Source organism: Stereum hirsutum, assembly GCF_000264905.1.
Source record: "Stereum hirsutum FP-91666 SS1 unplaced genomic scaffold STEHIscaffold_9, whole genome shotgun sequence".
NCBI lineage: Eukaryota > Fungi > Basidiomycota > Agaricomycetes > Russulales > Stereaceae > Stereum > Stereum hirsutum.
Genome location: NW_006763139.1, coordinates 1,367,059 through 1,393,382, shown reverse-complemented (window position 1 = coordinate 1,393,382; position 26,324 = coordinate 1,367,059). Strand labels below are relative to the sequence as shown.

At 51.9% G+C, this 26,324-nt stretch overlaps 11 protein-coding genes across 11 annotated transcripts; 7 read left to right on the top strand and 4 right to left on the bottom strand.

Moving 5' to 3' along the window:
- Positions 1-213: 213 nt before the first annotated feature.
- Positions 214-3,373, top strand: STEHIDRAFT_59882 (uncharacterized protein; the record flags this gene model as incomplete). Its single annotated transcript, XM_007305178.1, has 10 exons — positions 214-318; positions 380-698; positions 757-940; positions 1,028-1,174; positions 1,224-1,296; positions 1,350-1,484; positions 1,539-2,141; positions 2,222-2,422; positions 2,509-2,651; positions 2,905-3,373. 10 exons carry the CDS (start codon positions 214-216, stop codon positions 3,371-3,373), a joined length of 2,379 nt encoding a protein of 792 aa, XP_007305240.1.
- A 438-nt stretch (positions 3,374-3,811) lies between these two features.
- On the bottom strand, positions 3,812-7,046 carry STEHIDRAFT_140178 (uncharacterized protein). The gene is made up of 3 exons (XM_007305547.1): positions 6,448-7,046; positions 6,262-6,368; positions 3,812-6,196 (listed from the first exon to the last, which is right to left on the bottom strand). The coding sequence occupies exons 1-3, from the start codon at positions 6,737-6,739 to the stop codon at positions 3,947-3,949; spliced, it is 2,649 nt and encodes an 882-aa protein (XP_007305609.1). The 5' UTR covers positions 6,740-7,046; the 3' UTR covers positions 3,812-3,946.
- STEHIDRAFT_81044 (dUTP diphosphatase) lies at positions 7,004-8,151 on the top strand. The gene is made up of 5 exons (XM_007305236.1): positions 7,004-7,140; positions 7,215-7,324; positions 7,494-7,595; positions 7,730-7,800; positions 7,897-8,151. The coding sequence occupies exons 1-5, from the start codon at positions 7,016-7,018 to the stop codon at positions 7,960-7,962; spliced, it is 474 nt and encodes a 157-aa protein (XP_007305298.1). The 5' UTR covers positions 7,004-7,015; the 3' UTR covers positions 7,963-8,151.
- Positions 8,152-8,426: 275 nt separating this feature from the next.
- STEHIDRAFT_122487 (class III ADH enzyme) lies at positions 8,427-10,621 on the bottom strand. The gene is made up of 11 exons (XM_007305546.1): positions 10,418-10,621; positions 10,308-10,354; positions 10,197-10,238; positions 10,067-10,136; positions 9,948-10,001; positions 9,803-9,882; positions 9,575-9,722; positions 9,253-9,500; positions 8,976-9,162; positions 8,781-8,869; positions 8,427-8,641 (listed from the first exon to the last, which is right to left on the bottom strand). The coding sequence occupies exons 1-11, from the start codon at positions 10,551-10,553 to the stop codon at positions 8,603-8,605; spliced, it is 1,140 nt and encodes a 379-aa protein (XP_007305608.1). The 5' UTR covers positions 10,554-10,621; the 3' UTR covers positions 8,427-8,602.
- A 569-nt stretch (positions 10,622-11,190) lies between these two features.
- Positions 11,191-12,056, top strand: STEHIDRAFT_59899 (DUF1742-domain-containing protein; the record flags this gene model as incomplete). The annotated part of the gene is made up of 3 exons (XM_007305180.1): positions 11,191-11,220; positions 11,294-11,400; positions 11,615-12,056. 3 exons carry the CDS (start codon positions 11,191-11,193, stop codon positions 12,054-12,056), a joined length of 579 nt encoding a protein of 192 aa, XP_007305242.1.
- Positions 12,057-12,240: 184 nt separating this feature from the next.
- Positions 12,241-13,481, bottom strand: STEHIDRAFT_112124 (Metalloprotease; the record flags this gene model as incomplete). The annotated part of the gene is made up of 5 exons (XM_007305545.1): positions 12,241-12,309; positions 12,400-12,594; positions 12,693-12,906; positions 12,994-13,122; positions 13,222-13,481. 5 exons carry the CDS (start codon positions 13,479-13,481, stop codon positions 12,241-12,243), a joined length of 867 nt encoding a protein of 288 aa, XP_007305607.1.
- Positions 13,482-14,959: 1,478 nt separating this feature from the next.
- Positions 14,960-15,394, bottom strand: STEHIDRAFT_59495 (uncharacterized protein; the record flags this gene model as incomplete). The annotated part of the gene is made up of 1 exon (XM_007305150.1): positions 14,960-15,394. The coding sequence occupies one exon, from the start codon at positions 15,392-15,394 to the stop codon at positions 14,960-14,962; it is 435 nt and encodes a 144-aa protein (XP_007305212.1).
- Positions 15,395-15,710: 316 nt separating this feature from the next.
- STEHIDRAFT_122486 (uncharacterized protein) lies at positions 15,711-17,979 on the top strand. The gene is made up of 4 exons (XM_007305544.1): positions 15,711-16,084; positions 16,150-16,289; positions 16,363-17,130; positions 17,213-17,979. The coding sequence occupies exons 1-4, from the start codon at positions 15,856-15,858 to the stop codon at positions 17,756-17,758; spliced, it is 1,683 nt and encodes a 560-aa protein (XP_007305606.1). The 5' UTR covers positions 15,711-15,855; the 3' UTR covers positions 17,759-17,979.
- Positions 17,980-18,422: 443 nt separating this feature from the next.
- Positions 18,423-21,469, top strand: STEHIDRAFT_122485 (DEAD-domain-containing protein; the record flags this gene model as incomplete). Its single annotated transcript, XM_007305543.1, has 5 exons — positions 18,423-18,588; positions 18,647-19,076; positions 19,145-20,612; positions 20,675-20,772; positions 20,836-21,469. The coding sequence occupies exons 1-5, from the start codon at positions 18,483-18,485 to the stop codon at positions 21,464-21,466; spliced, it is 2,733 nt and encodes a 910-aa protein (XP_007305605.1). The 5' UTR covers positions 18,423-18,482.
- A 1,629-nt stretch (positions 21,470-23,098) lies between these two features.
- STEHIDRAFT_169465 (uncharacterized protein) lies at positions 23,099-23,828 on the top strand. Its single transcript, XM_007305542.1, has 2 exons — positions 23,099-23,454; positions 23,533-23,828. Exons 1-2 carry the CDS (start codon positions 23,141-23,143, stop codon positions 23,549-23,551), a joined length of 333 nt encoding a protein of 110 aa, XP_007305604.1. The 5' UTR covers positions 23,099-23,140; the 3' UTR covers positions 23,552-23,828.
- A 381-nt stretch (positions 23,829-24,209) lies between these two features.
- On the top strand, positions 24,210-26,263 carry STEHIDRAFT_99182 (WD40 repeat-like protein). Its single transcript, XM_007305541.1, has 10 exons — positions 24,210-24,266; positions 24,327-24,519; positions 24,647-24,799; positions 24,853-24,984; positions 25,044-25,143; positions 25,222-25,289; positions 25,353-25,540; positions 25,595-25,701; positions 25,770-25,928; positions 25,995-26,263. The coding sequence occupies exons 1-10, from the start codon at positions 24,248-24,250 to the stop codon at positions 26,211-26,213; spliced, it is 1,338 nt and encodes a 445-aa protein (XP_007305603.1). The 5' UTR covers positions 24,210-24,247; the 3' UTR covers positions 26,214-26,263.
- The last annotated feature ends 61 nt before the right edge of the window (positions 26,264-26,324 follow it).

Below are 26,324 nucleotides of genomic sequence, written 5' to 3'. Positions count from 1 at the left end.
GGGGAGGAGGAGATCGCTGTCAGTCATGATGTCACCCGTCATGACGTCGCCAACATCTATTCACCTTCAGCGCCAGTATAAATACCTCCCATCTCCCTCTCGCCTCTTCACTATATCTCTTATCCCTTCACGCCCCTCTTCCACGACCACGCATACCCAGCTCGAATACCCCACTCAAACAAGTACTTCAACCACTGCTAAATTGTATCCGTAATGTCTCTTCCCCCAACCACCGCAAACACCTCCGACAAGCCGGGTGCCAACTCGGTTACTTCACCCGTCAACAAGGAGAACAAGGAGGCGGATATCGACCGCAAGGTATGTCGTCATACGTCATCCACCCTCTTCGGTTCCTCTGACCTCCACCCTCCATTATTAGATTCGTTTCTTCGGTGTTATCCAAGCCTTCCGCGACGGCCGCTACCCTGATAACAAGCAAATCGACCGTACGCTCAAGTATGTCCTCAAGAACTCCCCCGTCGACGAGGCCAAGCTTTCTCCCGATGGCCGCAAGCTCGTCCAGGACACTCGCGACATCATCGAGACTGCTCGCCTGATCGTCGCCGAGAAAAACACAGATGAACTCTTCCAAAACTTCATGTGGAACACTCGCAACGTCGAGTTCGACAAGGCGAAGAAGAGTCCCGACGACGTTTTGCCCGTCGACGGCGAGAAGGCTCAGGCGGACAGGCAGCAAGGTCCGTCTTTACTTTTCTACCTTACTTTGCGTTCTTTAACCAACACTTCCACTTCTAGCCGCCCAGCACCTCCGTACTCTCCTCAACCTCATCGCCACCAACTCCGAAGTTCGCAAACTACTCTCCGACTTCTCCCTCATCGGTCGCGACCTGCTCGCCATCACCGCCTCCAAAGCCGCCGACACCCTCCGTCCTGACCCTGAAGCCCTTGCTGGCGTCGACCACACTGCCCCCCCTGACCAGTTCAAGACCACTGGAGGACGCAACGCCGGCCCTAACGAGGCTCCCGTGCTTGAGGTCAACGTTCCTGGTGTCGATGGCGCCGTGAGACATCACCCGAAGCAGGGGACCGAGGTCGAGAGAGATGGCGAGAGAATGGATGGCTCAGAGGCCTTTGACAGGACGAAGGTGAATGGCTTGGGGGCAGCGCAGGCGGCGAAGGACCGCGCCCAGTCGGAGGCGGACATTGCTGCTCAGTAAGGTTTTTTTCCTCGTCTATCCTGGCTTTGTCTTACCGTATCTCAGGCAAGCACAAGACGACTCTCTTGACCCCGAAGAGAAGAAGAAGGGCTTCATGGGTCGTTTCAACAACATGAAGGTCCGTTTTTTCCCTCTTTGAATTCATGTCTGCGTACTCATCCTCCGCCTTAGAACAACCTCTCCGACCGCGTTCCGCAAGAGCACAAGGATAACGCTCGCGAGAAGCTCGACCGTAGTCGCCACTTCCTTACCGAGGAATACTTCCCTGAAGAGCGTCGGGACCAGTTCATCTACCGTGGCAAGAAGGTACGACCCTCTCCCTCATTTCCATATCCTCGTCGCTAACATAATTATTGTCAGGTCATCCTCGAGTGCCAGAAACACAACGATTACCAGGAATCCATCCGCTGGCTCCTCTCCGTGGTCGAGGAGTACGTTGGTCATGGCCAGACCATCGCCGAACACGGCAAGGACTCGCATTCATCGCTCAACAACGACCCGAACCTCAAGATCGCCACCGTACAAATCCGTACCCTCCTTGAGCGCTTCGCCAATGGCCAATCTCTCGATGTCATCTTCAGCGCTATCGACAATCTCATTCGTGACGCTCGCTCAGACGAAGAATTCCGCGCTTGGTTCAGAAGTGTCGATGCCTACGTGCGCAAGGTCCTTCTCGAGCCCGGCTACGTCATTGAGCCGGTCTGCAACTCGGAGGGTCAGGAGTTGAAGGAGTCAGGCAGGAAGTTCTACGACGATAGGTACAAGGCGCACTTTGATGGCCTGTTCGAAGCGATTGGGAAGTGGTTCGGTGCGATGGGAGAGGATCCGTTGAACAAGAGGTTCGGCGATGACTGGGCTAGGTTGACGAAGGACCTCTTGTTCGATAGTGAGGGAAGCTTGAAGTTCAAGCCGGAGCTTTGGTTGGACATCAGGAAGGTGATCTTACCGACGTTGGTCGATCAGGTATGCCTCATTTCATTCTTCGTTAATTTTTTCTGAGTAGAATCGGACATTGCTAACAATTGAATGTTGATCTGTCTTAGGTCGGATACGTTCCCATCCCCCGCATCGAGTACACCGATGACTCTCTCGACCTCGTCGTTGAGAACCTCACTCTCCAAGGCCGCAACCTGTTCCCGAACGTCGTTTCCATCGAGGCCCACAACTACATGAAGTTCTCACCGTACAATACCATCAAGGACGAGAACCACCACGAGTTCACGCTCACGCTCGGTCACATCCAGGTATGTGTTCTGCGTTTTTGTCCACAGATTGCTTCATTGTGTTTTGCATTCCTTGATACTGACGCTCTCTTCGTCTATCTGTGCAGGCCGACATGCGTGATGTTGCGTTCTACTTCCGCAAAAAGACTGGGTTCCCGAAGATCACGGACTCGGGTCTTGCGGACGTTGTGCTCGGTGGACAGGGTTTGACCGCTGTCATCCACCTCGTCAGCGCCGACAAAGACAAGAGGTGCGTTCTATTTTTTCTGGTGTTTTCTCCTTTTCTCCTTTCTCTTTTATATTCGAGCCTTTCATCATTCCCATCCTTGCATCATCAACATCGTCAACGCCCTCGCATCGTACATTGCTCTATGTTCTTCAACTTCCTTTCGTCACAAGACCCCTCGTACACTCTACGAAGTCATATCCTCCTTCCTCGTTCGCCTTCACTTATCGTTCTATATTTCTATTAATCGATGCTAACATTCTTTCCTCGCCCACAGCTCCGTCTTCAAGGTGAAGAATGTCAACGTGAAGTTGGACTCCCTCAAATTCTCCATCCGCGACTCCAAGCACGACACCCTCTACAAAACTCTCAAACCCCTTGCGACCGGTCTCGTCAAACGTCAGATCCAAAAGGCCGTCGAAGACGCTATCACCACCGGCATGGAATACGTTGACGGACAGCTCGTCGGCGTTCGCGACCGCATGCACGAAGCCTCCGCTCGTCCAGACACCAACCGCACTCAAGCCCTGCAAGAGTTGTTCCAGAGGAAGAAGGAGGAGGGTGCGGATGTGGCGAGCAAGGCGTCGAGCAAGACGAACAGCCAGTTCAAGGTCGTGAGCAAGAGGGACTCTGCGATCCTGCCGGGGACGGGTCATCCGGCTGGATGGGTGAACAGGGCGCAGGACAGGCAGGATGCGGTCCAGGTGGGCGATGGCTGGAAGAGCGAGGCGTTCAGCGTTGTTTGAGGGGAGTTGTGGACATGATTTCGGGTTCTTTTGTTTCTTCGCCTTCGCTCGTCACGACCTTGCATGACCCTTCACTGCTTCCCCTTGTACGACTATCCGCAGACTCGATCTATCGATGTTGTTGTCGTTGTTTCGCTTATGACTACATGTATTCCTTTCTTATACCTTCTTCATGACCTTTCGTCTCCACTCCATTCTGTACCTTCGCTTTCTGTATTCAAATGTGCGCGAGGACATTGTACGCGTAATAGTGTATTGTTTGCGAAGACTGTTGTAATTGCCCTAGTACCGTACTTCTACGCTTTTTCTTTCGGAATACATTACATTGGTTCTTATTCCTTGCGTGCAAGCTTGGTCGGACATCGAGCTTGAGTACTTGAGTATGAGGTCTTGAGAGATCATAGACTTGGTACTGTATTGGAGCGATGGTGCATAAGAGATGAGTGCGGCGAGTAAGCAATACGACGTGTATCCTGGAACAATCAACATAGCTCAGTCCGTGTGTAATAGTAGGCTCTTCTCTCTCGTACACTCGCCACAACTCTTCAATTGATCTGACTGGCGGACTCAACCTCAACTCTCCTCCTTCACAGCACCCGGCAACTCCTCCATACCCCAATCTTCACCGAGCCTCTCTCCCTCATCATCGTCGTCATCACTCAACTCCAACATCTCCATATCTTCCGGAATACTAAACCCACCCTGGGCCAGCGCCTGCTGACTATCGAACTCCATATCCAGATCGTTATCGAGGTCCAGCCCGAGCTTCTTCATCTCTGCTTTCAGGTCGAACTTGGGCTTGGGCTTGGGCTCGCCGTCGACTTCGGATTGCGTGAATTGGGTGTATTGGGATTGGGATTGGGATTGGGCGCGGGCTCGGGCTTTGGCGGTGTATCGGACGAGAGATCTGTGTACTTTACGGCGCATACGGTCTTCTGCGTCTGCAGATGGAGAGGTGGGAATGCGGGGAGGACGTGTAGTCTTGGAAGGTCCGGCTTCGGCCATGCTTTCGACAACTGTCGAGTGCGGAGGAGTGGGTGGACGCGGAGATCTTGTATTCGTAGCTCCAAGCGTAGACGGAGAAGCTCTCGCTGCAGATGGACCCTGGGACTGAAGCAGACGCTCAGCAGGAGAAATCGAACGTCGCGGTGGACTGGGAGGTGTAGGTGTTCTCTCTGGCGGCGCTGGGTACACATGATACTGCCCCTCTTCATCCTCCTCACTTTCCTCCTCCGTTTCCGAGTCTTCCTGTTGTTGCTCGCCTACGAGTTTGCGTTGAGGTTGAGAATCAGGAGCGAAATTTGACAGATCCGCGTGATGGAGATTGATGTCTCGGATCTGAAGCTTTCGCTTCGCGCTGGATGAGAGGGAACGATCTTGAGATGCGGAGTATGAGTATGTTTTAGACGCGGGTTTGAGACTAGGAGGGGGTGGGGTGCTGTGAAGATGCGGTATATCGATCGAGGAGTACGAGTCTTGGGATGATGAAGGTTGTGGGAGCGAAGATGGTCGAATTGGAGAAACATCTGGTGAGCTAAGACGGACATCCATCGGGTCCCCTTCAAGTGGAGACGTGCTCGAAGACGAACCCGCGACAGACACAGCCTGGGCCTGTCGTTCGTACCACCCTTCGGGCAACTGCATCTCGATCTCCTGACTCTGCGAGGACGGCACGACTTCGTACCAGTCGATTGGATGCTGACTGGAGTTACCACTCTCGGTCGTGGTTTGCATTGGAGCATTACTGGTACCCGTGGCCGTCTTCCGCTCTGGGGAAGCTATGCCGTGATCTCGTGGAATAGTCAGATAGTGAGGTTGGGACTGGGACTGAGAGGACGGAACGACTTCTAGGTCCTCGTCTTCGTCTTTGCGTGATGGTGAGCCCCATATGCGGTCTGGGTGTGTAGGGATGCGAGGGACCTTGAAAGGACTTGTAGAAGGACCAGCGACAGTGGCGGTGCCGGACGCCGAAGTCGGAGGGCGGTGGTGACGGGATTCAGGGGCCGGTGTGAAGACTGAAGCTGCCTGTGATGAAGAGCTCTGTGGCGGACTTGAGAGTTTGGGTAGATGATACGCCTTCGGGTTCGCTGTGGACCCAACGTCACCGCCGCCACCACGACGGTTGTCACCTCGTCTTGCAGCGAATGGATTCTCCTCGTCGTCCTCCGAATCCGATTCGGATTCGGTGTCACTCTCGATAATGTGGCGATCATCATGTTTACGACCATAATCCTGCGTAGGCTGCGAACTAGGAACAAAACGTAAATGGGTCGGAGTTGCAATGTAGCTATCACTTGTTGAGGTCGTAGGCGACGTGACGGGTTCTGGGGTAGTGGGTGCCTCGGCTGGTCGTTGCGGGTCTTCGCTCGGTGAGCGACTGGAGGGCACGGGAGTCAGAGGACTTGAGGGACGAATATGCGGTTCGCTACGGGTACTGTCATGATTGTCGGTTAAAGTAGATATGGGCTGCGGTGATATTCGCCCTTCGTCTCTTTCTGAATCAGAGCTGGAGAGCTCGATGACATCCATATCGTCGTCCGGGTCCTTGATCATAGAGCGTGCAGGCAGGGCCCAAGCTTTTACAGTGTAAGCAGGTTTAGTTGGGCTGCGTACAGCCGTAACTCTCCCCTTGCCTTTGAGTGGAGACATAGGTTTAGGTACAGGTCTGGGTTTAGGTTTGGGACGGGGTGCGGTCGATGGAGTGGCCAGTCCTGTTATTGTCGCCGAAAGTTTCTCGGGGAACTCGATGGACGGCGAGGAGCGAAGGTGGCGGGAGATCGTGGTACTCTTGGGAGTTGGGTACACCGTCTCTGAGCCATTCTTCTGCAGCAAGTCAACATGAGTAAGTGTATAATTCGAAGCGACGGACATATGAGAGTGTACGTTACCTGAGAGCGAGCGTTAACCTGCTTAGAGCTAGATGCCACAATGCTTAAACCAGGAATTGGGGTCCGAGTACTTTTGGCGGACTTGGACACAGGTGTGAGTTTCGATCCTATCGCCAAGAATAGTAGGGGCAAGTGTTAAACTTCCTGAATTGAAGAACAAAGAGAGGTACAGTACGTAGTACATACCATTTCTGGCCACCTTCAGCGGGCTAGCACCTCCGCCGCCACCTGGTAGTTGTGCACTCTTTCCCTTCTTCGACGCAGACCCACTCCTCGACTTACCTTCATCCTCGTCCTCTTCATCATCAGTACGAAGTATCCTCTTTCGCTTCTTCACAGGCGACGTGGACGATTTACTATTGCCCGTACTGCTGTTCCGGACAGAGCTTCCGATTCGCGGCCCCGGGCCTTTAGACTTAGACGCGGACGCGGAGGTAGATCCAAAATAAGTGTCAAGAGGTATCGTGCCAGAAACCATCGGGACTCAAACAGAAGGGACAGCCAACGACCGAAGGAAGAGGTGGGAGAGAAAGAAAGCGGTGAAGTCACTCGACCCTTTCATCACACAATACTAAACGCGTGGCGGAGATGACGCGCTTTGAAAGTCCGATTTACGCGACGCGTTTCTTTCTGTTTCTTTCGACGCGTCTCAGTCTTAGCTTCCGTCCTCTACATCTCGACTCTAATAAGGTCAAAACGCTTCTACATGACCACAGAAACTGCTTCGGTTGAGCATATCGATAAGAAACGCAAGATGTCTCCCGCTCCCGAGAAATCCGACATCGCCCCCACCTCGAACTTGCTCATAAAACGTCTCTCGGAGAAAGCGAAGCTCCCTACCCGTGGCTCTGCACTCGCGGCGGGGTATGATTTATACAGGTATGCGATGCTATTCTCTGTCGAGTGATCTAGTATATATACTGGGCTTGGTAGGGTACTAATTGTGTACTCAGTGCGGAACAAAAGGTCATCCCAGCGCGCGGAAAAGCTCTTGTCGATACTCAAATATCCATCGCTGTCCCTGCGGGGACGTATGGGCGTGTTGCGCCTAGGAGTGGTCTCGGTATGTATATTTAGTTCATTTCCGAACGCCCCCATATCTTCCCTCGCCCCCGTCGTTACTCCCTCCCTATCTCTGTATTACTTTGTCTTCTAGTGGCAAGCGTACCGTTGGACTCACATTTTTTTTTTGTTTTGCATGATCTGTGGCCTCCTATGTATTGTTACAACAGCCTCGAAGTTCATGATCGACACCGGCGCAGGCGTCATAGACGCAGATTACCGTGGCGTCGTCTTCGTCTTGCTCTTCAACCTTTCGGACCAAGACTTCACAGGTCCGTACCTCTTGTCCTATTATTTCCCATTTTTGCTCCCATTGATCACTCAACTCACGGTTTGGCTCGTGGTTTGATCTTGATGCAATACTGGTTTGTGCATCCTTGTGTGGCGGTGGCACTTGATGGAACAGTGCAAGAAGGCGACCGGATAGCCCAACTCATCATCGAGAAGATCGAAACACCTGCTGTGCTCGAGGTCGACGTACGTACACCCCTCCTCCTTGGCCATCGATACCCTTTTGTACCATATCCGTGTCCATGATCATCCGTACGCTGACTTCCACTCATGCTCATGTAGGATCTCGACGCCACACTACGTGGTGCGGGAGGATTTGGCTCGACGGGTGGGCATGGTTCGTTGTAAGTTCACATTGTACGGACGGGGACGGACTGGAAGGTTCTTTGTTGGGGGGTTTGTTGGGTGTTTTGCTTGGAGCTCGGAGGTTGAAAACGTTGGGAATCGAGACGTCGTTTGGGCATCATTTCTTGGGCACTGTGTATTTATTCAGTCAAAATATCTCTGGAGTTTCTTACAAAGAGAATTCGATTATCTTTCCTTGTAATGTCTAGGGTAATCCAAACTGGTTTATTACAATGATGATATGACCCACAAAATCCAGTCCATCAAGTTCTTGGCATACAGGTCATATCCATGGAAGTACTTCATCTTCTGTCTATTGTTGGTCTACTTGGTAAAGCGCAAGCTTCACCAGGAAGATTGATTTTGTCCCATGACCATAGGTTCGAGCCCAGACCAACCACATTTCACAATTTTATTGTACAGTTCACACTTACCATAGTCACCCAGGTTCACGCAATAAGTACCTGTGGATATCTCGCTCAACTTGCTACAACAATGTCTTCCTTTGATCATTCGACAAAAAATACAAACTGCGCACTGCTACATACACGGATAACTCGTGCAAACCTCCGACGTTCAACGTTCAACCTCCCGCCCAGCCAGCGCAACAGCACGGAACGGCAGGAAGAGAGAGATCAACAGCTCAGGACATATCGACCACGCAACGGATGCAGTCTCCGGCCTAAGAAACGCAGAAGTATTTTTTTTAATGGTGATGAGTGAATGTCCACAATCGATGGATCAGAAGGTGTTGAAAGACGAGATGGTATGATTTGGAACAGGGTGAGAAGGAGAGAAAGAAAGAGGGTGCCGAGACGTACGTGCATATCCTCGAAGCCTTCGTTGATCTCCTCGAACTTCCGGTGGTGAGAGACGAAATCATCGACGTTCATCGTGCCGTTCAAGTAATCTGCGCGCCGTACGAAGTCACACACATTAAGACATCAGCACCGTCATACTCACGGCCTCTGCTTGAGAGGCGAGGAAAACGGAATAGGGAGAACCGTAAAACATACCCTCAACGAGTCCAGGCAACTCAGTCCGTCCCTTCACTCCACCGAACGCCGTCCCGCGCCACACACGGCCAGTAACAAGCTGGAACGGCCTCGTCGAGATCTCCTGTCCTGCGGCGGCGACGCCGATGACGGTAGACACGCCCCAGCCTTTGTGGCATGCTTCGAGAGCTGCACGCATAACGTGGACCTACATCACGGCAACAAAATGAGCAATCTATATTAGCCTTCTTTTCTTTCCAGACCAATATTCCAAGAGGGCAAAAAAGAGGAAACTTACATTACCCGTTCCATCGAATGTGAAATCAAGCCCTCCGTCCGTGATTTCAACAAGATAATCCTGTATCCTCTTGCCCTCAGGCAATGTAGATGGGTTCACGAACTCCGTCGCGCCGAACTTCTTCGCCCAAGACTCTTTGCGAGGGTTCGTGTCGACGGCGATGATTCGGGAGGCACCGACCACGGAAGCAGCCATGATGACGGAGAGACCGATGCAGCCAGCGCCGAAGACGGCGACGGTGGAGCCCTCTAGTTGGAGTGAACGCAGAAATGGCGTGAGGATGGAGATGGAAGGGGGAAGAGGAAAGAGGAGGAGGACGCACTGATGCCAGGCTGTTTCACGACAGCTCCGTAGCCGGTGGTAATTCCACAGCCGAGCAGGCAGACCTTGTCAAGGGGAGCCTTCGGGTTGATGGCGACGACGGAGACATCGGCTACGACGGTGTATTGAGAAAATGTCGAGGTGCCCATCTATATTTTGCGTTTTACACATATTCAGGGACAGGGTGTTTTGTAAGAACCTATTATTTTAACGATGGACATGAACTCACGAAGTGGTGGATGGATTGACCCTTGCAGGTGAAGCGGCTGGTGTTGTCGGGCATAAGGCCTTGGCCTTGGGTTGCACGGACTGTGGTTGCAATTCGTTGAATATCCAGGGTAACCATAAGATAAAAGTGGGATGGTAAAGCGTACCTTTGCCGCAAAGGTTTGTCTTTCCACTTTTGCAGAACTTGCATTCTCTGCACTCTGAGATCATAGAGACATTATCGTCAATAAAATAAAAAGGGTAAAAGATCAGAAAGAACACTCACCGGCGGTATAGAGAGGAATGACATGATCCCCGACCTTCACGCTTGTAACACCCTCACCGACGGATTCGACCTATACATCCATGAACCCGAGTAAGAACCAAGATAGGGGCCGAATGAGAGAAGTACGTACGATTCCACCACCCTCGTGGCCAAGAATGACCGGGAAAAGACCCTACGACGGTGATCCAAATTGAGCATGCCAATGATTGAGGATCGGCGTTAGGCTAAATGAAAGACGGACCTCGGGGTCCTTGCCACTGCGAGTGTACTCGTCGGTGTGGCAGATGCCTGTTCATCGTGTCGATTATGAGTTATTGATGGGAGAAGGAAGAGAAGAAGGGAGAACCGCACCAGTGTGAAGTATATGAATGCGGACCTCGTTCGCCTGAGGAGGCGCCACCTCGACCTCCTCGATCTTCAGGGGCTCGCCTGCACCCCAGCAGACGGCAGCCTTGCACTTGATGGGCTTTCCAGCGGTATCGGACATTTTTTTGGATCAAGCTGGCTGTGTTTTGTGTGTTTGTGTGGGTATGTGGGGGATGACAATGGAGAGGGAAGGGAAAGAGGGAGACCGGCCTTGGACGCTTACTTTATACGGCTCGAGATCGATAAGTGGCGGGGTGGATGTGGAGGGGCTCGGGGAGGGGCTTTCCCAGCGAAACAGTCAGGCGCTGTTCCGCGTGGGCGTCCTCTTCCGTTCATTCGCCCTTCGCTTTCTCGCCATTCGTTCTCCAGCTCTGTTTTGCCGCCCCTATCGCTCTTCTGACATTCACTCGGGCGCAACTTCATGTCTCATTGGGTACCATCCCCTCCCGGACCTCGACGAACAAGGCTCTGAGGCCTGAACCCGTGCTTCGCTTACAGTCTTTTACTCTGCACGAGAACAGCCGGTCAATTAGGTCTTTTGACGAGGATATGCGAATATCGCCGACTCGAGGATCATAAATTTCGTTTTGACGAGCGAGAACGATATCATTTAGAAAAGAAAGCAGGATGACGTCACCTCTATCCTTCGTCGTTCCCTGTCGTTCCCCTATTCGCGCCTTCTTCCGGGCCGGCCTCTTCATCCTCCCTTCATCATCCTCTTCAGTTCAGTTCACCGGTCGCTAAATACTCTTCGAACGATGTCCTTCACGAACGTGTACTACAAACGAGTGAGTCCCATACTGACCACACTTTCCAAACGAACCGCCCTCCCAACTGTCACAGCCTATCCTATCTCTCTAGACAACCGGCACCCCGAAACAGTGCTACGTCTGCTACAAACCCACCACGACATGTCTCGCCACCGCCAACACAGTTGACTTTATCTACACTTGCGATAGTCATCTCAGGTCAGTATGCAATTTGTTTGCTTCGTCGCGGTTGTCCTTTCCTTCGCCGTACGGCGGAAGTGGCGATAGCATACAGTGGCCGCCGGCCAGAGCCCAATGTCGTTGCCAGTGTGGCGCCATCGATACCCGCACTCTATCTATCGTCGTCCCGTTGCCTCAGGTCCTTGTGTTCGAATTCTGACCGGACATATTTCTCTTTTCCTTATACGATCAGCGATCCAGGTTTCGCAACCCAGCTAGGCGAAAGCTCTGACCCCGTCGGCGCCCCAGGCGCGAAGAAGATGGGTCTCAGTCCCGAAGAGATCGCCAAGATCAAAGAAGAATGGGAGCTTAAACAACGTCTGAAGAAAGACTCGAAACCCGATAAATCGAAGGACGCTACTTCGACTGATGACACCTCCACGGATAAGGACGGTGACAAGGAGAAGAAACCCAGCAGTCCCGGTCCAGCGTCGCCGTCGCCATCCTCGGGCTCTGGCGTGTCAACACCTGGCGCCACAACCGCAAAACCGACGCATCAGCGGTACAGTCTCCATCGTGATTTTTTCGCGATGAGGTTGGGAGAGCATAGGAAGAGGAAGCAGGCGAAGCAGATGCAGGAGTTGGCGCCTAGGTTGCCTGGCGCGCCAAGGGGCGGGATCAGTCCTTCTGCATGAATGGTGTTTTTCTAATCTTCTTTGTATTATGAACATGGTCGCCTTCTCCCAGAGACCATAAGAGCGAACCCGTGGTTGGGCCATATATTCAAATATATCAATCATCGCTCTTGTAAATTTTTTACAGGCCATGCCCATCATTATCATAGCAATACAGCTTACTACTTGAAATCTCAGAGACCTATTACAGACGGTAACTGTTCATCTGTGTCGTGAACCTCGAAATCTGCCCTGCCGTGAACTCATCCATGCACTACCACAAACACGTGAAAAAGTCAGTTTCCGCCATTGTTCCTGTGGCCAAGAGAGTTGCGGAGATGGAGGGAAAGAGAAGGAGACTTACAGAATCGTAGGTATAGTCCATATAATTGTGGATAGGGTCGACGCCAGAAGCCGAGCAGGTGTCACGGCCAGTAGGACATCCATACGCAGCGGTAGACTCTGCTGGGGTATCACTGACACTATCTCCGGAGCCTGAGCATCCGCCTTGGAAAGTATGGTATAATCCAACCCAGTGTCCGACTTCGTGCGTGATGGTCTACTCCCACCACCACCAAACAGAGCAAAAGAAAAAAAGAATGGGACAAAAGAAATCAGTCTCCACTCTAAGAAAGAAAACAAAGCGGTCCCACGCACCCTCCCCTCATCATAATTCGCGGTCCCTCCGCCCGGCACGGAAGAGAACAGGAAAACGACACCGTCATCTTTCGCCGCGCTCGAGTAGTCCCACGGGAAGGTCGCATATCCGAGCAGACCTTTGCCGGTGCCAGCGGTGAATCCGACGCTGTAGAGGTTGAGATCGGCAGAGCCGCCGGTCCTGAGCGAGGTCTTCATGGCTGTCTGCTGAGAGCTAATATTTCCATAAATGAAAATAAAAGAGCGAATTTAGTGAGATTCGAGTAAGTTATGTAGGACAGTTGTGTTGTTTTGTACATACCTGTCGGGTCCGGCGTTGTTGAACCAGTCAGAGTTGACGGTACGAGTGGTAGCAGCGAGGCTGAAGGACAAGCCGCTGCTGGCATAGTCCGCGTTCAGGACGTCGATCTGGTCCGCGATCAATGCATCTCTGTGAACAAATCAAGCAACCCCCATGTATCAGCACCAGTACGTTACAGATTCTCTCGGGGTCTGCAGTCGTATTCGCGGTGAAGATGGCGAGACTCACGAGAGGTATCCTCCCGACGCGGTCGTATCCTTCGCAATGACGTGAAAGTAGACTTTGATGGTCGAAGCGAGGGCCGCGTTCGTCCTGAGCGCAGACACGGCGGTGAAGTTCCTCTCCACTTCCGCCATTTTGGTCTCGGAGATACTAGTCCCGCAAACACGAGGATCCGCGACGGTAGCGTTCAGAGCGACGGCGGTGAACGGTGTCGCCGAAGCGAGCACGGCAGAGAAGAGGAGGGAGAGGGCGCCGGAGAACAACATTGTCGGTGTCGAAGGAAGGAGATCTGGGCTAGCGAGGTCTGGGGTTGAGACTGCTGAGGCTTCAGAGTAGGTTTAAGTGAGCTTTTATATTGAGAGGTGAGGGTGAGGGGAGATAGCGAAACTTGAGGAAGGTATCGCCAAGAGGTGGTAGCGCATGAAGCTGCAGGAAGACGAGTGAGAGGACATGTGCAGCGCGCCCTCCATGATTCCATTTTTTTGTACCACAGAAGGAGGTTTCAGGTCGACGATGCAAAGCCAAGAGAGGGCGGCCAGGAGCGTCAGAAGAGATGATAAGAGTGGTTCCTACAAACGGCTCCGGTAAATAGGCTAGGAAAGTAGTTGAAAGAATGGATTACATTCTGCATGGTGTCTGGTCGGCGTTCATCGTGGTTTATGATCAGGAGGCCGTAGATATGGGTCTTGGCGGTGATTTGAAGTATGGACGATGAACGTCCATATCTTATAGCAGTGAAATGCATAGATACGGCCAGAAGGCGTAGGCAAGTAGAATGTCGAGTGTAGTCTTTACGCTGCAAGACTGTTCTAGTACTACACCACAACTCTAAACAAAGTGAGCGACGACGTCTGGGTAGCACGATAGCAACACCTTGCAATAGCGAATGCCCCGATAACTTGCACACATACACCGAACGTGATCCACAGGCTGAAGATGCACAACGAACCTGTATCAGCGGTGAACGGCAGGCTTGGCGTCGTACGGGTAGTCGTGTGTCATATTCGGTCCACGATGATCTCAACCTTCTTCCAAGCCAAGATCCAACAGAGATCTCCGGAGAAGGGCTCGTGGAACCTGAAGTCTACAGACTTAGTGCATGAGTTGTCCAACTGTGAAAAATCCGAGTTCGGAGACGAGAGACCTGCAGCATTTCGATGTCTAGAGGCAATTCGTGACAGTTTAGTGCATTAGATGACCGTAAATACGTGTGGGATTCAGGTCTGCTACTTTCTCATCGAGCATTGGGAGCTATGTCATGAAGAGAAGTGAACAAGACGGAGGTTGCCTGCGAAAGAGAGCAAGTACCCAGATTGGCACGGATCATAAGCCTAGACTTTTCCTTGGCTGTAGAGGAAGCTTCTTCATATCATGAGGACCACATGTAAGGGATGGATGGTGGGCAGGAACAAAGAGCTGACCGCCGATTTTCATCATGGCATGCTCGGAGAGATACGCTGTACGCTGATGTTTCTTGGCGTTCATACAGATGGACCAATGTCAAAACCGACTACAGAGTAATCTTGGCAGCACGAGGTAGACAGAGAGGGCGATCTCCACAAAAGTCCAAAGCAAGCTTGTGAATATGTGTTCGGCGAACAGAATGCCGGAGTACTACCTCTGCACAGGTCGATACGGAGATGGTTTATTCGTTCAGTCCGCAGATAGAATTTCCTTCGTTCGACTGCACTCAAGGCGGTTTTCAGTAGTTCCTAAAATATTGCGTACCTAGCACGCTGTGCACTCACCTAGGCAGTCTCCTATCCGCATCAACAACGTAAAATCCGTCCTCCGTCCTGGCCGCATGCTTCAACAACTCTCTTCCGTCCTTCACCTCTTCAACACTACCACCAGTCAAATCAATCCCAACACCCTTCGGCAGAATTCTGCCATCCGGTATCTTATTTTCCTCCTGTTCGGTTTGCAACTCACTACAATCTACCAATTTGACGGCCTCCACAAGCTTAACGAGGTCCTCGAGCTCACTGGTTAGTTTGGTGTGTTCTGGGGTGCCCTCTTCGGGTGGTGCCAGTGCAGAGAGACGGTGCAGGTGTGAAAGTGTTGTGGATGAGAGTTTCGGTTTAGGGTAGGAGGATAGCAGTTCGTGGACGGACCAAGTCGGTCGGAGGGGAATACCACAGTCGTCGGTTTCAGCGAGAGTGCTTATAGAATCGTCCATTCGGCTGATGCTGGATGACGATTGACATCTACGTGGGATAAACGAAGACCGTGAATGGGGATGATATTTGATGGCAGCTGGGAAGCGAAGGGGCCGTCGAGGGAGGGAAGGTAGGTGCATTAAGTTAATTGGGACGATGGAGGGAAGGCTGGCGAAAGTGAACTGGTTGTAGTACGGCCTTTCGGAGATTGAAACATCTTGTTCGGGATTGGTTGCTCAAGGTTGCTCAGGGTTGCTCACTACAAATGGGAGGTTCAGGTGGCGTAGTACGATAAGAAGGCAGAGTGTGGCCACCTCCTGTATCTCCCACCCACTGCATCGTGTCGCCGAAGTCGACATCGACCGTACAATTTCGACGACTGCTACACTGGCCCCCAACTATCTGTCGTGATATTTAACGGCCCTATAGTTATTACTGCCATCAATAACGTACTCTCGTCAACAAAGCTACTGACTGTACCATGCCCTCTCGCCGTCGTTCGACCTCGTCCGACGACGCACCCTACCACTCAATACCGGATGCACCTTCATCGACGGACCACATCCTTCCTCACGCAATACCAGAAACAGAACTCGACGTTGAAGATGTAGAAGACGTCGAGACGGAGCCTGCACCCACTCATCCCGTCGACCCGCGGATACAGTGGATACATTTCATACTGGGTTGTGCTGTCCTGCTGCCTTGGAACGGTGCGTTAGCGTATGACCAATAAGCATGGCGCCATTGCTCAGAGTGTACTTTTGTGGTGATGCAGTCATGATTACCGCAACACCTTATTTCCTGTCGCGCCTCGAAGGCTCGCCCATACGGAACACATTCAGTTCCTACCTCTCCACCTCATTCACATTTTCCAACTTTGCCTTCCTAGCCCATGCAACTGCGACTTCCACCAAGGTCAGTCCACCGCATTACATCTTTCTCTAAACCCCTAACCCTCACATACAATCCTGCATTCACAAACTTGTAGGCAAAAGCCGCCCCTCGAACCCACATCACGATCCTCACCCTCTCCTTCCTATCTCTCCTCCTCACCCTCAGCACATTCACCCACCTGCCCACCCCACTTTTCGTCGCTTTCATTCTTCTTAACGGGATATGCCAAGCTGCTGCAGGTTCATACCTTCAGACTGCTATCGTCGCTGTCGCCAGTCTTTTCGGTCCAGCAACGATGCAAGCTGTCATGGGAGGGCAGGCAGCGGTGGCAGTGGCGGTGAGCACGGTACAAGTACTCAGTGCGGGAGCAAGCTTGCATGCTCTACCACCGCCGCCTCCGGGAGGTCATCCTATCCCTGGTTCTCCTGCAGGTGGAACCGGAAGCGACGGGGAAGGTGGCGTAGATTTGCTGGTGAGGGCTGTAAGAGCCGCTTCAGAGGGCGTCCAGACATGGGCCGAGAGTGACGGTAAAGCAGAGGAAAAGTCTGCCAGGACGTTCTTCTTCCTCTCCACCGTATTTCTCCTTCTATGCGCGGTCGCGAACGCATGGTTGACGCGCATGCCGGAGTATAAGGCTGTGGTGGCTCCCGTGGATGAGCTCGGGAGTGGGTGGGCACACGGGAGGAGGTTGTCAACGGATCTGACCGAGCAGAACCCGTTGTTCAGCCCGAGTAGTAGGGATGGTAGTGGGGTAGTGGGTGAGAGGATTATGAGGAAGGAAGGGTGGAAGAGGATATGGAGTGTGGCGAAAAGAAATGCAATTTATGAGGTTGCGGTAGCCTACGTCTTTGTCGTCACTCTCGTACGTCTTTCCCACTATTCACACAAATGCATCTTTACTTGTTAGCTAACAAAAATGCATATCGGAATATATATCGTAACAGTCCGTCTTCCCACCACTAACCATCTCCGTCCAACCGACAAACCCCAACACAGCCCCGCTCCTCTTCGCATCCATTCACTTCCTCGTGTTCAGTGCAGGGGACCTCCTCGGCCGCCAACTCTGTGCTTATCCTCGTCTCCTAATCTGGTCTTCGAGGAAACTTGCCATCATTTCTTCCCTTCGCACACTTTTCATCCCTCTTTTCCTCGCCTGCAATATTCAACGCCCTTCACCATCCTCCTCCTCCCTCTTGTCACGCGCACCTCTCGACCCTCTCGACCCCTCTTCAACACCGCTAATAACCTCTGACGCTCTCTTCATGTTCCTCCTCCTCCTCTTCGGCGCCTCTAACGGCTACGTCTCCTCGATGTGCATGATGTCCGCACCATCCGTCGAGCATAACAAACGGCTCAAGGGAAGAAAGGAAGAAGTGGACATCGCGGCGACAGTGACAAGCTTCTGTTTGGTTGGGGGACTGGTGTTGGGAAGCGTGATGAGCTTCGGGGTTAGAGCAGCGGTTTGCAGGTGCAATCCGTTCACGGTGTGAGCGGTTTCAACGTGCGGTATGGGTATAAATTATGGGTGGAGAACTGTTCGAGGTCGAGTGGGAGTCAGACTTGTTGACAGAAGTGCTCTACGTTGCAGAAGTCGACAGGGTGTTTCAATGTGCGGGGACACTGGCACTCAGTGCAAGTCATGATTTATTGGGGCAGTGGACGCTCGTGAAGCGATAGAATGAACACAATACTGTATTTTGAATAATGCATCTCTTGGACAGTAATCATTTGCGAAGCCAGACACTGTAGTGGAGACCTATTGGTAAAGCTTGAACCTGAAAACTTAGTGTTCGACTGTCAATCTGAGTCACTGCCGAACAACGTCCAGGGGCCGCATCCGTCGGCTTCTGCCCGCCACAGCGCCGCTTTGTCGGAGCCGAGTGTTTTTGCCACCCGCTCGAAATTACTGCCCTTGTGTTCATACCTCCTCTACACCTACCTCACCACTGGGTGTTTCTCCCTACTATGGCCATTCACAAACGGAAACGCGCTCCAGCTCACGAAGAAGAGGAACCATCATCAGACTTCTCTGTCGTCCCACAAGACGACTCGGACTTTTCTGGCTCTGAAGACTCGGTCGATATTTCTACTGCTCTGGCCGGGAACAAGAAACGGAAAACTTCTGCGAAACAAAAACCCAGAGCAGGTGCATCTGCTATAGCTGACGATGGCGGAGATGACGACGACGTTCTGCAAGATATTATCAGGGATTCTATGACGAAGAGGGATGTGAAAGAGGGAACGGAGGTTATGAAGAAGACGAAGGGCAAGAATAAGCTTGTGAAGGGGGAGATTGGAGGTGGTAGTTTCCAGAGCATGGGTGCGTACCACATTTTTCATGTTGATATTGCAAGTCTTACATCTTGAGAGACTTGTAGGTTTACATCCGTGGCTCCTCCGTTCACTCACCCTCCAGGGTTTCCGGACCCCTACACCTATCCAACGACAATCAATCCCCGTCCTTCTGTCTAATCCTCCAAGAGATCTTGTAGGCATGGCACGAACAGGTTCTGGGAAATCGCTCGCGTTCCTCGTGCCTCTCATTCAACGATTAGGCGGACGACATGCTACTTCGTTTGGTGCTCGTGCCCTTATCATGCTGCCAGCTCGTGAACTGGCGTTGCAGGTCATGAAGGTCGGGAAGGAACTCGCGAGAGGGTGGAGAGAGGGAGATGGAGGACACGCTGGTGATAAAGACAATGATGATGCAGAGGATGGGAAGAGAGGACAAGCATTGAGGTGGGGGCTGATTGTGGGTGGAGAGGGTTTGGACGAGCAGTTTGAGATGATCTCAAGTAACCCTGACGTGTGAGCACATCTTCTCCTTTTCATCCGCACAACGTACTGAGATATAATTGACATGACCACACAAACAGCATCATCGCCACACCCGGTCGTCTCCTCCATCTCATCGTCGAAATGAATCTTGACCTCCGGTCCGTCCAATACGTAGTCTTCGACGAAGCCGACCGTCTTTTCGAAATGGGGTTCGAGACCGCTCTCACCGAAATCGTCAGTCGTCTCCCTCCAACCCGTCAAACCCTTCTCTTCTCCGCCACACTCCCCAAAAGTCTCGTCGACTTCGCGAAAGCAGGCCTCGACAATCCGAAGCTCGTCCGATTGGATGCGGAGAGCAAGATCAGTTCCGATTTGAGAATGGCGTTCTTTTCAGTCAAGCAGACGGAGAAAGACGCCTCATTGCTCGCGTTGTTGCGGGACGTTATCTGCGTCCCTCTAGGACAGAATAATCCCGACAAGGCGGAAGAAGATGGAGAGAAGCAGAAGAAGGGGAAAGGGAAAGGAAAGAGTGGTGGGCCTCAGCTCACAGCACCTCATCAGACCCTCGTCTTCGCCGCCACCAAACATCATGTCGAGTACCTCACCAACCTGCTGATCACCGCCGGCTACTCCGTTTCGCACATCTACGGGTCGTTGGATCAAGCCGCTCGCACGCAACAGATGGACTTCTTCCGTCGAGGAGTGACCAATGTCCTCGTCGTGACAGATGTTGCTGCTCGTGGTATCGATATCCCAGTTCTTGAGAACGTGGTGAATTACGACTTCCCGCAGGGTGCGAGGGTATTCGTGCATCGTGTAGGAAGGACGGCCAGAGCTGGAAGACAGGGATGGGCTTGGAGTTTCGTCAGTCCCGTTGAGTTGCCTTATTTGCTCGATCTTCAGCTCTTTCTCGGGAGGCCAATCAAGAGCGAGGCCACTGCGTCAGAGGAGCAGGGGAAGGGCGAGAGCTTATATACGGAGTCGTTGATGCTGGGCACGTTCACTAGGGAGAAGATGGACGAGGAGGTGGAGTACATTCGCTCGTTGGACGAGGCGAACCATTCGCTTCCTGTATTGAGGGATGTCATGAGGAAGGGTCAAGGGATGTATGAGAGGAGTAAGGGTAAGGCGAGTCAGGCGAGTTATAAGAGGGCGAAGGATATGATGAAGAAGCCGGGGGCTTGGGGCCTCATTGGGGCTGGTGCAGAGGGAGGCTCACATCCTGTTCTGAGGTTGAAGGGGATCGGCGCGGCCACGGGAGGACAAGAGGATGTGAAGAGGAGGGAAGAACAGAGGGAGGCAGAGGAGAAGAGGAGGTTGCTGTTGAGGACGGTCAACTCATTCCGGCCTGCGGAGACCGCTCTGGAGATTGGAACGCGAGGGAAGACGGGAAATGCGGCTCTGATGAAGGATAGGAGGAAGGCACTGTCCAAGGCGGTCGAGAGAGCAGCCATGGCATCCACGTCAGCGTCAGCTATAGTTGAGGACGACTCCGACGAAGAGGATGGGATCGAAGGCGGAGGGGAAGTAGAGGGATTAGAGATGGCGGACGAGGCAGATATTGCGGTGGGTACTTATCTCTTTGACAGGACTTCATACGGATACTTACTGATACACCTCACTCATAGGCTGTCTTCGACACCACAACGAAAAAGCGAAAAGATGGCTATCGCGACGAGGAATTCTACATGTCGCATTACCAAAAAGATGCCGACACAGAGAAAGGGTATGTCCATTATTAATCTTCTCCGTGTCCTGGCATCCTCATACTCATGACTCGTTACCATAGGTACTCTCTACGCGATAATGCCACATTCGCTGAGCAGGCGCGCAACGCCACTTTCGATCTAACCACCGACGAAGGTGTAGCTGCTCAAAAACGTGCCTACTCCCAAACGACTTGGGATAAGAAAAAGAAGAAGTTCGTCAAAGGCGACGGAGCTGGCGCCGACAACGTCAAAATGGTCAGAACCGAGAGCGGAACCAAGTTGCCAGCCACGTATCGCAGCGGACGCTTCGACGAGTGGAAGGCGAAGAGCAAGTTCAGTTTGCCCAAGGTCGGGGAAATGGAGGATTCGAGGTTCACCGGTGCAGGTCCGGCAGGGAAGGGAGGAAAGAGGTTCAAGCATCAACAGGTCACTCAAGCAAAGCCTCTAGACAAGCTTCACAAGGGCTATGAGAGGAAGGTCAGGCAAATCAAGAAGGGTGCAGAGGCTGCGGGACCGACCGAGGGAGAGGGGGCTGGAGGTAGGGGTAAAGGAAAGGGAGGTAAACCGACTGGTGGTCGGTATGGGGGGAAGTCGATGGGTAGAGTCAAGAATGAGCTCAAGTCGGTGGAGCAGATCCGGAGAGACAGGAAGATGTCAGACCAGAGGAAAGCGAAGAATGCGAGGCCGAGCAGGAAGAAGGGCAAGCGGTAATATGTCTGAAGCTACGTAGCTCTTGTACTTCTTTTATTCTTTTGATTGCTCTGCTCGAGGTTCTCATGCTCTCTGGAGCTATGCTACATCCCACTCGAAACAAGCCTTTACTATCCAGGCTCTGCAGAAAAAGGCCGCTCGCTGGAGATGAACAAACTTCCGACAACCCAGAGCATCGGTACACCTAGAACCCGTCGTACCAATTTATGGATCGCAATTGGATCGCAACTTCCTAACGACCGCCACGGCGGGTTTTCACTTCTTGTCAGGCCAAGTACTCTTAAACACTCAGTGAGTACCTTAAGATACTCCACTGGGTGGCTCATCTTCTGGCCACTGCCAACTCGTTCCCAACAATCTTCGTCAAGCGTGACGTTTTCATCGCTTCCATCTCATCGCAGTACTTGAACTAAACATGCACCTTCACGATCACTCTCAGCCTATGATATCGTGGTCGAGTCAGCCGCACAGGAGTACAATGAAAGAGCATTCATCACGTTTTGGAGAAGCACTTACCGCGACGTACTTACCTCCCATCCAGACATCGCTCAGCGATCGTGATTATATTGCAGGTGCTCCTGGCATATACAAGAAAATGGCCTTGAATGGGAGACAAAAGATCAGATAAAGACAGTTGATAAGGGGCTAATATTAGAAGTTATCTGATACTTACGCGATAAGCACCACCTGGTGTTAATCTGACGGACACCGGAATGGGACCACGTGGCTGCAGGTAACGCTTTTGGCGACTCCATTGTAATCCGATCAGCCTATAAAGGCTGGTTGGATTTCGACACCCTCGTCCTTCTGGTTTCTGTGCTCGGACTTCCATCATCTCGCCCTCTCCCCTGCCTGGCTTGTGAACCCTCCAACATCTGTATCTTAAGATGCCTCTCGTTGCCATCAATATGTCCCCTAGGGCATATTTAAAGCAGAGAAATGAACTCAAGGCTAGGAAATTGGCCGCCGCTCGAGAATCCGCCAAGGGAATAGACTCTGAGGGTCACTCCTCTCACAAGAGGAAGGTCACCAACGCTGCATCGCAACCTCTTGGTGGCAGGGATTACAGTTCAGTGGACGAGAACGGAGCTCAGATCACTGTGTCCACTCCATCCTCGTCCATCCACACCCATCCATCATCACCGCCCACTGTACGTTTTCGAGCTGACCATTCGGTGTCCCGCTCTGTCAGTTCTCCATCTATATCCTGGAACTTTCCCTGAGGACTCACTAGCTTTGATGTTCACAGGCACGTTCTATCTCCCCAAACCACGGCGATCGTCAGCGCGATGCTGGAACTCCAATTTTGTAAGTGATATTCTCAAAGAGCGCTTTATGCAGGCCTTGCGGCCCGGTTCGTATCCATGCTGACTATCATCTTTTCCCTGGAATTAGAAGCTACGTCCCCACGGCCATAACAGATGCTGACTTGAAGGCCGCAAGAACACTACTGGATTTGAAGCAAGTATCTGCGGAGATCACCGCCGCAGAGGCGCTTTTACTCCTGCAGCGAGCTCCAGTGCATCTTTCTCAGGGTCGAGGATATGGTCGAAGTATACACACGCTTCGTTGTATGTTTTCTCCTTGGTTGTATCTCTATTGGAAGTGGTCGTCTAACGACAAGCTGTATAGCCCCTTGGTCAGGCTCCGTGACCCCCGATTTAGAGTCCTCAGATGATTATGATGAGGAGTTCGAATATTCCTCGGTTTACGCCGGCTACACGACTGATAATACCGGCTCCTACGACGGCACTGATGCTGATGCAACTGAGAGTACGGATGGCGGCCTCGATACCGAAGAGAGCGACCAGTTTGACGATGAGGAAGGTGGAGAAAAAGGCGACCAGTCTGACGAAGAGGAAGATGGAGAAGAAGGTGACGAGGCTCAAGGGCATGGTTTCCATGACCAGGAGTAGGCCGCCGATGATGATACCGATGGAGAGCTCACTGCGACCGCTTGAGCAGCCACCGGGTCGAGATGTCCTGAGGTAAGTTCATCAGAAGGGATAGTTCGCACGCAGGAATCCTTCAATCCTTTCTCGATCCTGACTGTTTATGTCTTGTAGCTGGCCCTTTTGTGAATGAAATACGTGCAGGACTCTCGCAAAAGAATAAACCCTTGGCCTTGCTATGCTACTAATGCACCCAGGGCACAGGGTCATCAGTGGATGTGTCTTCATTTTCCCATTGGTTTTCTTCAATTTTGTTTCCGTTTTCCTGCAATTTCCCTGTTTTTTCCCCTACATTTTCGTTTCGATGGATGGTTTCCCGAATCGTCACAGGCCCCAATTAGCTTCCTACCTGTAACTTTCATTGACAATTTATTGAGGTAGTAGTAGGTACTCAGTACTGTCATAAGTACATGAACAACCATCTTGTCGATGTTCCCCACGTGCACACTACCGTGACACTCACTTCCTTATGTACATACTATTATCGCCATACTTGCTCCACAGTGACATATTCCTATCACCATAAGGATCGCGTTTCAAGTTATTACTTTCAAATTGCTCTGCAACCCACCACAAACAAATGGTGTGGCGCAACGCCACAGTGTCCTCGATCGACGCTTGTGCCACAGTTGCGAATTGGCACCTCTTGACACTGAACCATCACCATCGAAGGTTGACTGCCTTCCATCGCCCCGACTCAGTAGACCTCAGCTTGCCCCACACAGTACCATCTTGATATCACCTTGAGGTTGGTCCTTGTTAACACTCAAACGCGGCGCGACGCAGAGTATCGTGGCTTCAACTTTCATTCTCGACACACCCGCGCGAAATGAACGCATCACTTCTCAGTACGCATGGGAATCATGATAATCTATGTGTAATAAGCCTCACAATATCTTTACACTTAGACCCTTTCAATATCACCTACCCCACCGCCGTCCAGACATCTCTCCCATCCCAGGCCCTCCAAGCACGCTTCGATCCCTCAGGCCAATACGTTGCCACAGCTCGAAACGACGGTTCAGCAGTCATATGGGATCTGCAGACACATGCAGCAGTGCGCTGGTTGGAAGGACACGTCAAGGGCGTGACTAGTGTCGAGTGAGTACGTGTGTTCATTTGCGTCTCTTTCGAGTGAGTGAGCCGTTACTCACCCTTGTCTGCTCTTGTCCGGGTTTCTCTGCCTCTGCCTTTGTGTTTACGTGGTGCGTTTGATCAATTTCGATAGTTGGTCGCGGCATTCGAGGTTTGTGTTGACGGGCTCGAAGGATTGGAATGTGATTGTGTGGGATTTGGCGTCGGAGATAGATCCGCCGCAGAGGAAAGCGACGATTCGGTTCGATGCACCCGTTACGTCGGCCAGCTTTCATCCAAAGAATAGGTGCGTTGCTCTCGAAATAATGCATGTTCATGATGACCGAAGCTTGAATGAAGTCAAATCATCTTGGCTCTATTGAGTACGGGCGAGGCGTATCTCGTAGACCTGAGGAAGCAGCACCGAGGGAGGGTAGAACTGTTTGAGGTGCAGGATGAGAGTGATGAGGAAGCGCAGATGTCTGCCCCCAGGTACGTCTCTATCCTTATGGAGCCATTCACTTATGGCTGATTGGTGTGATTTCGTGAAGATCTGACATGACGGTGGCTCGATTTGACCCGACTGGAAAGCACATATTCGTGGGGACTTCCTTGGGCCACATTCTTGTATTCAATACACGAACGAAATCTGTATGTCCCATTGTTTACTTTTTGGTGAAAAACGCGAACGTCGTGTATCCCCTCTTACCTGTTGCGTCCCGTTCCTAGATGGTCGCCCGACATAAAGTATCAGGCGCGGGTATCATGCGAGGTTTGGATTTCGCAAAATCCGGTCGGTATGGCACAATCATTCCTTCATTCAGCATGGTCATTCTCAATAGTTTCACCTTTCATGTTAGACGACTCGTCACGAACTCTTCCGACCGGACACTACGACAATTCAACCTACCCACCTACCCGCCACCTAATGATGCTCGGGAATACATAGAAGTGGAACTCGAACCGACACATCGCTTCAATGATCCGATTAGCAGGGCTGCATGGCATGCAATGTCCTTCAGTCCGGATGGAGAGTGGCTTGCTGGAGGTTCGTAGTCCTCTCATGAAACTTCGAGCATCTAGATTAATCGTGATGCTGTAGGTGCGGCGGATCCCGCGACTCACAAGATATATATTTGGGACATCTCCAATGATGGTCAGTTTGCGAGTACGCTAGACGGTGGGCGAGAGCCCTTGGTTCACGTACATGTAAGACGACAATCTTTTATATCGCCGATACCTCGTCGCTAATTGCACCTCGCTCTTATGTACTGCAGTGGCATCCTACAAAACCTTCAATATGTTCGACGACAAAAGAGGGTAACGTTCTAATATGGCATTGTCCAACACCTGAGCGTTGGGGAGCTTTCGCCGGTGGGTTTGAAGAAGTGGATGAGAATGTGGAATACGAGGAACGTGAAGATGAGTTCGATATCGTCAGTCTCTTTCTTGACACTTTCCCATTGTCTTAGAGCTCAACTCATGCTGCTTGACGAATATAGGAGGACGAGAGCGAAATCGCACTTCGAAAGATGAAAGCTGAGGAAGAGGAGATAGACATCCTATCCGGTGTAGACACTGGTGCACAACAAGAGAATCAACGAGGCCCGACCAACGGCGACGATGATGAGGAAACGACGTGGGCGACTGAGGACCCGGATGAGGATGAGGATGGGTGGAGGATGAAGCTGTGGATGGAGGACGATGATTTGATGATGTAGTCATGTCATAGCCCTGTCGTCTGCGCGTTTTTCGAGTTGGTGGACTTCCCTTTGTCGTGTGTGTCTGTAGCGCCGTCTGCGCGTTGTGAAACACTTCCATCAGTCATAGCC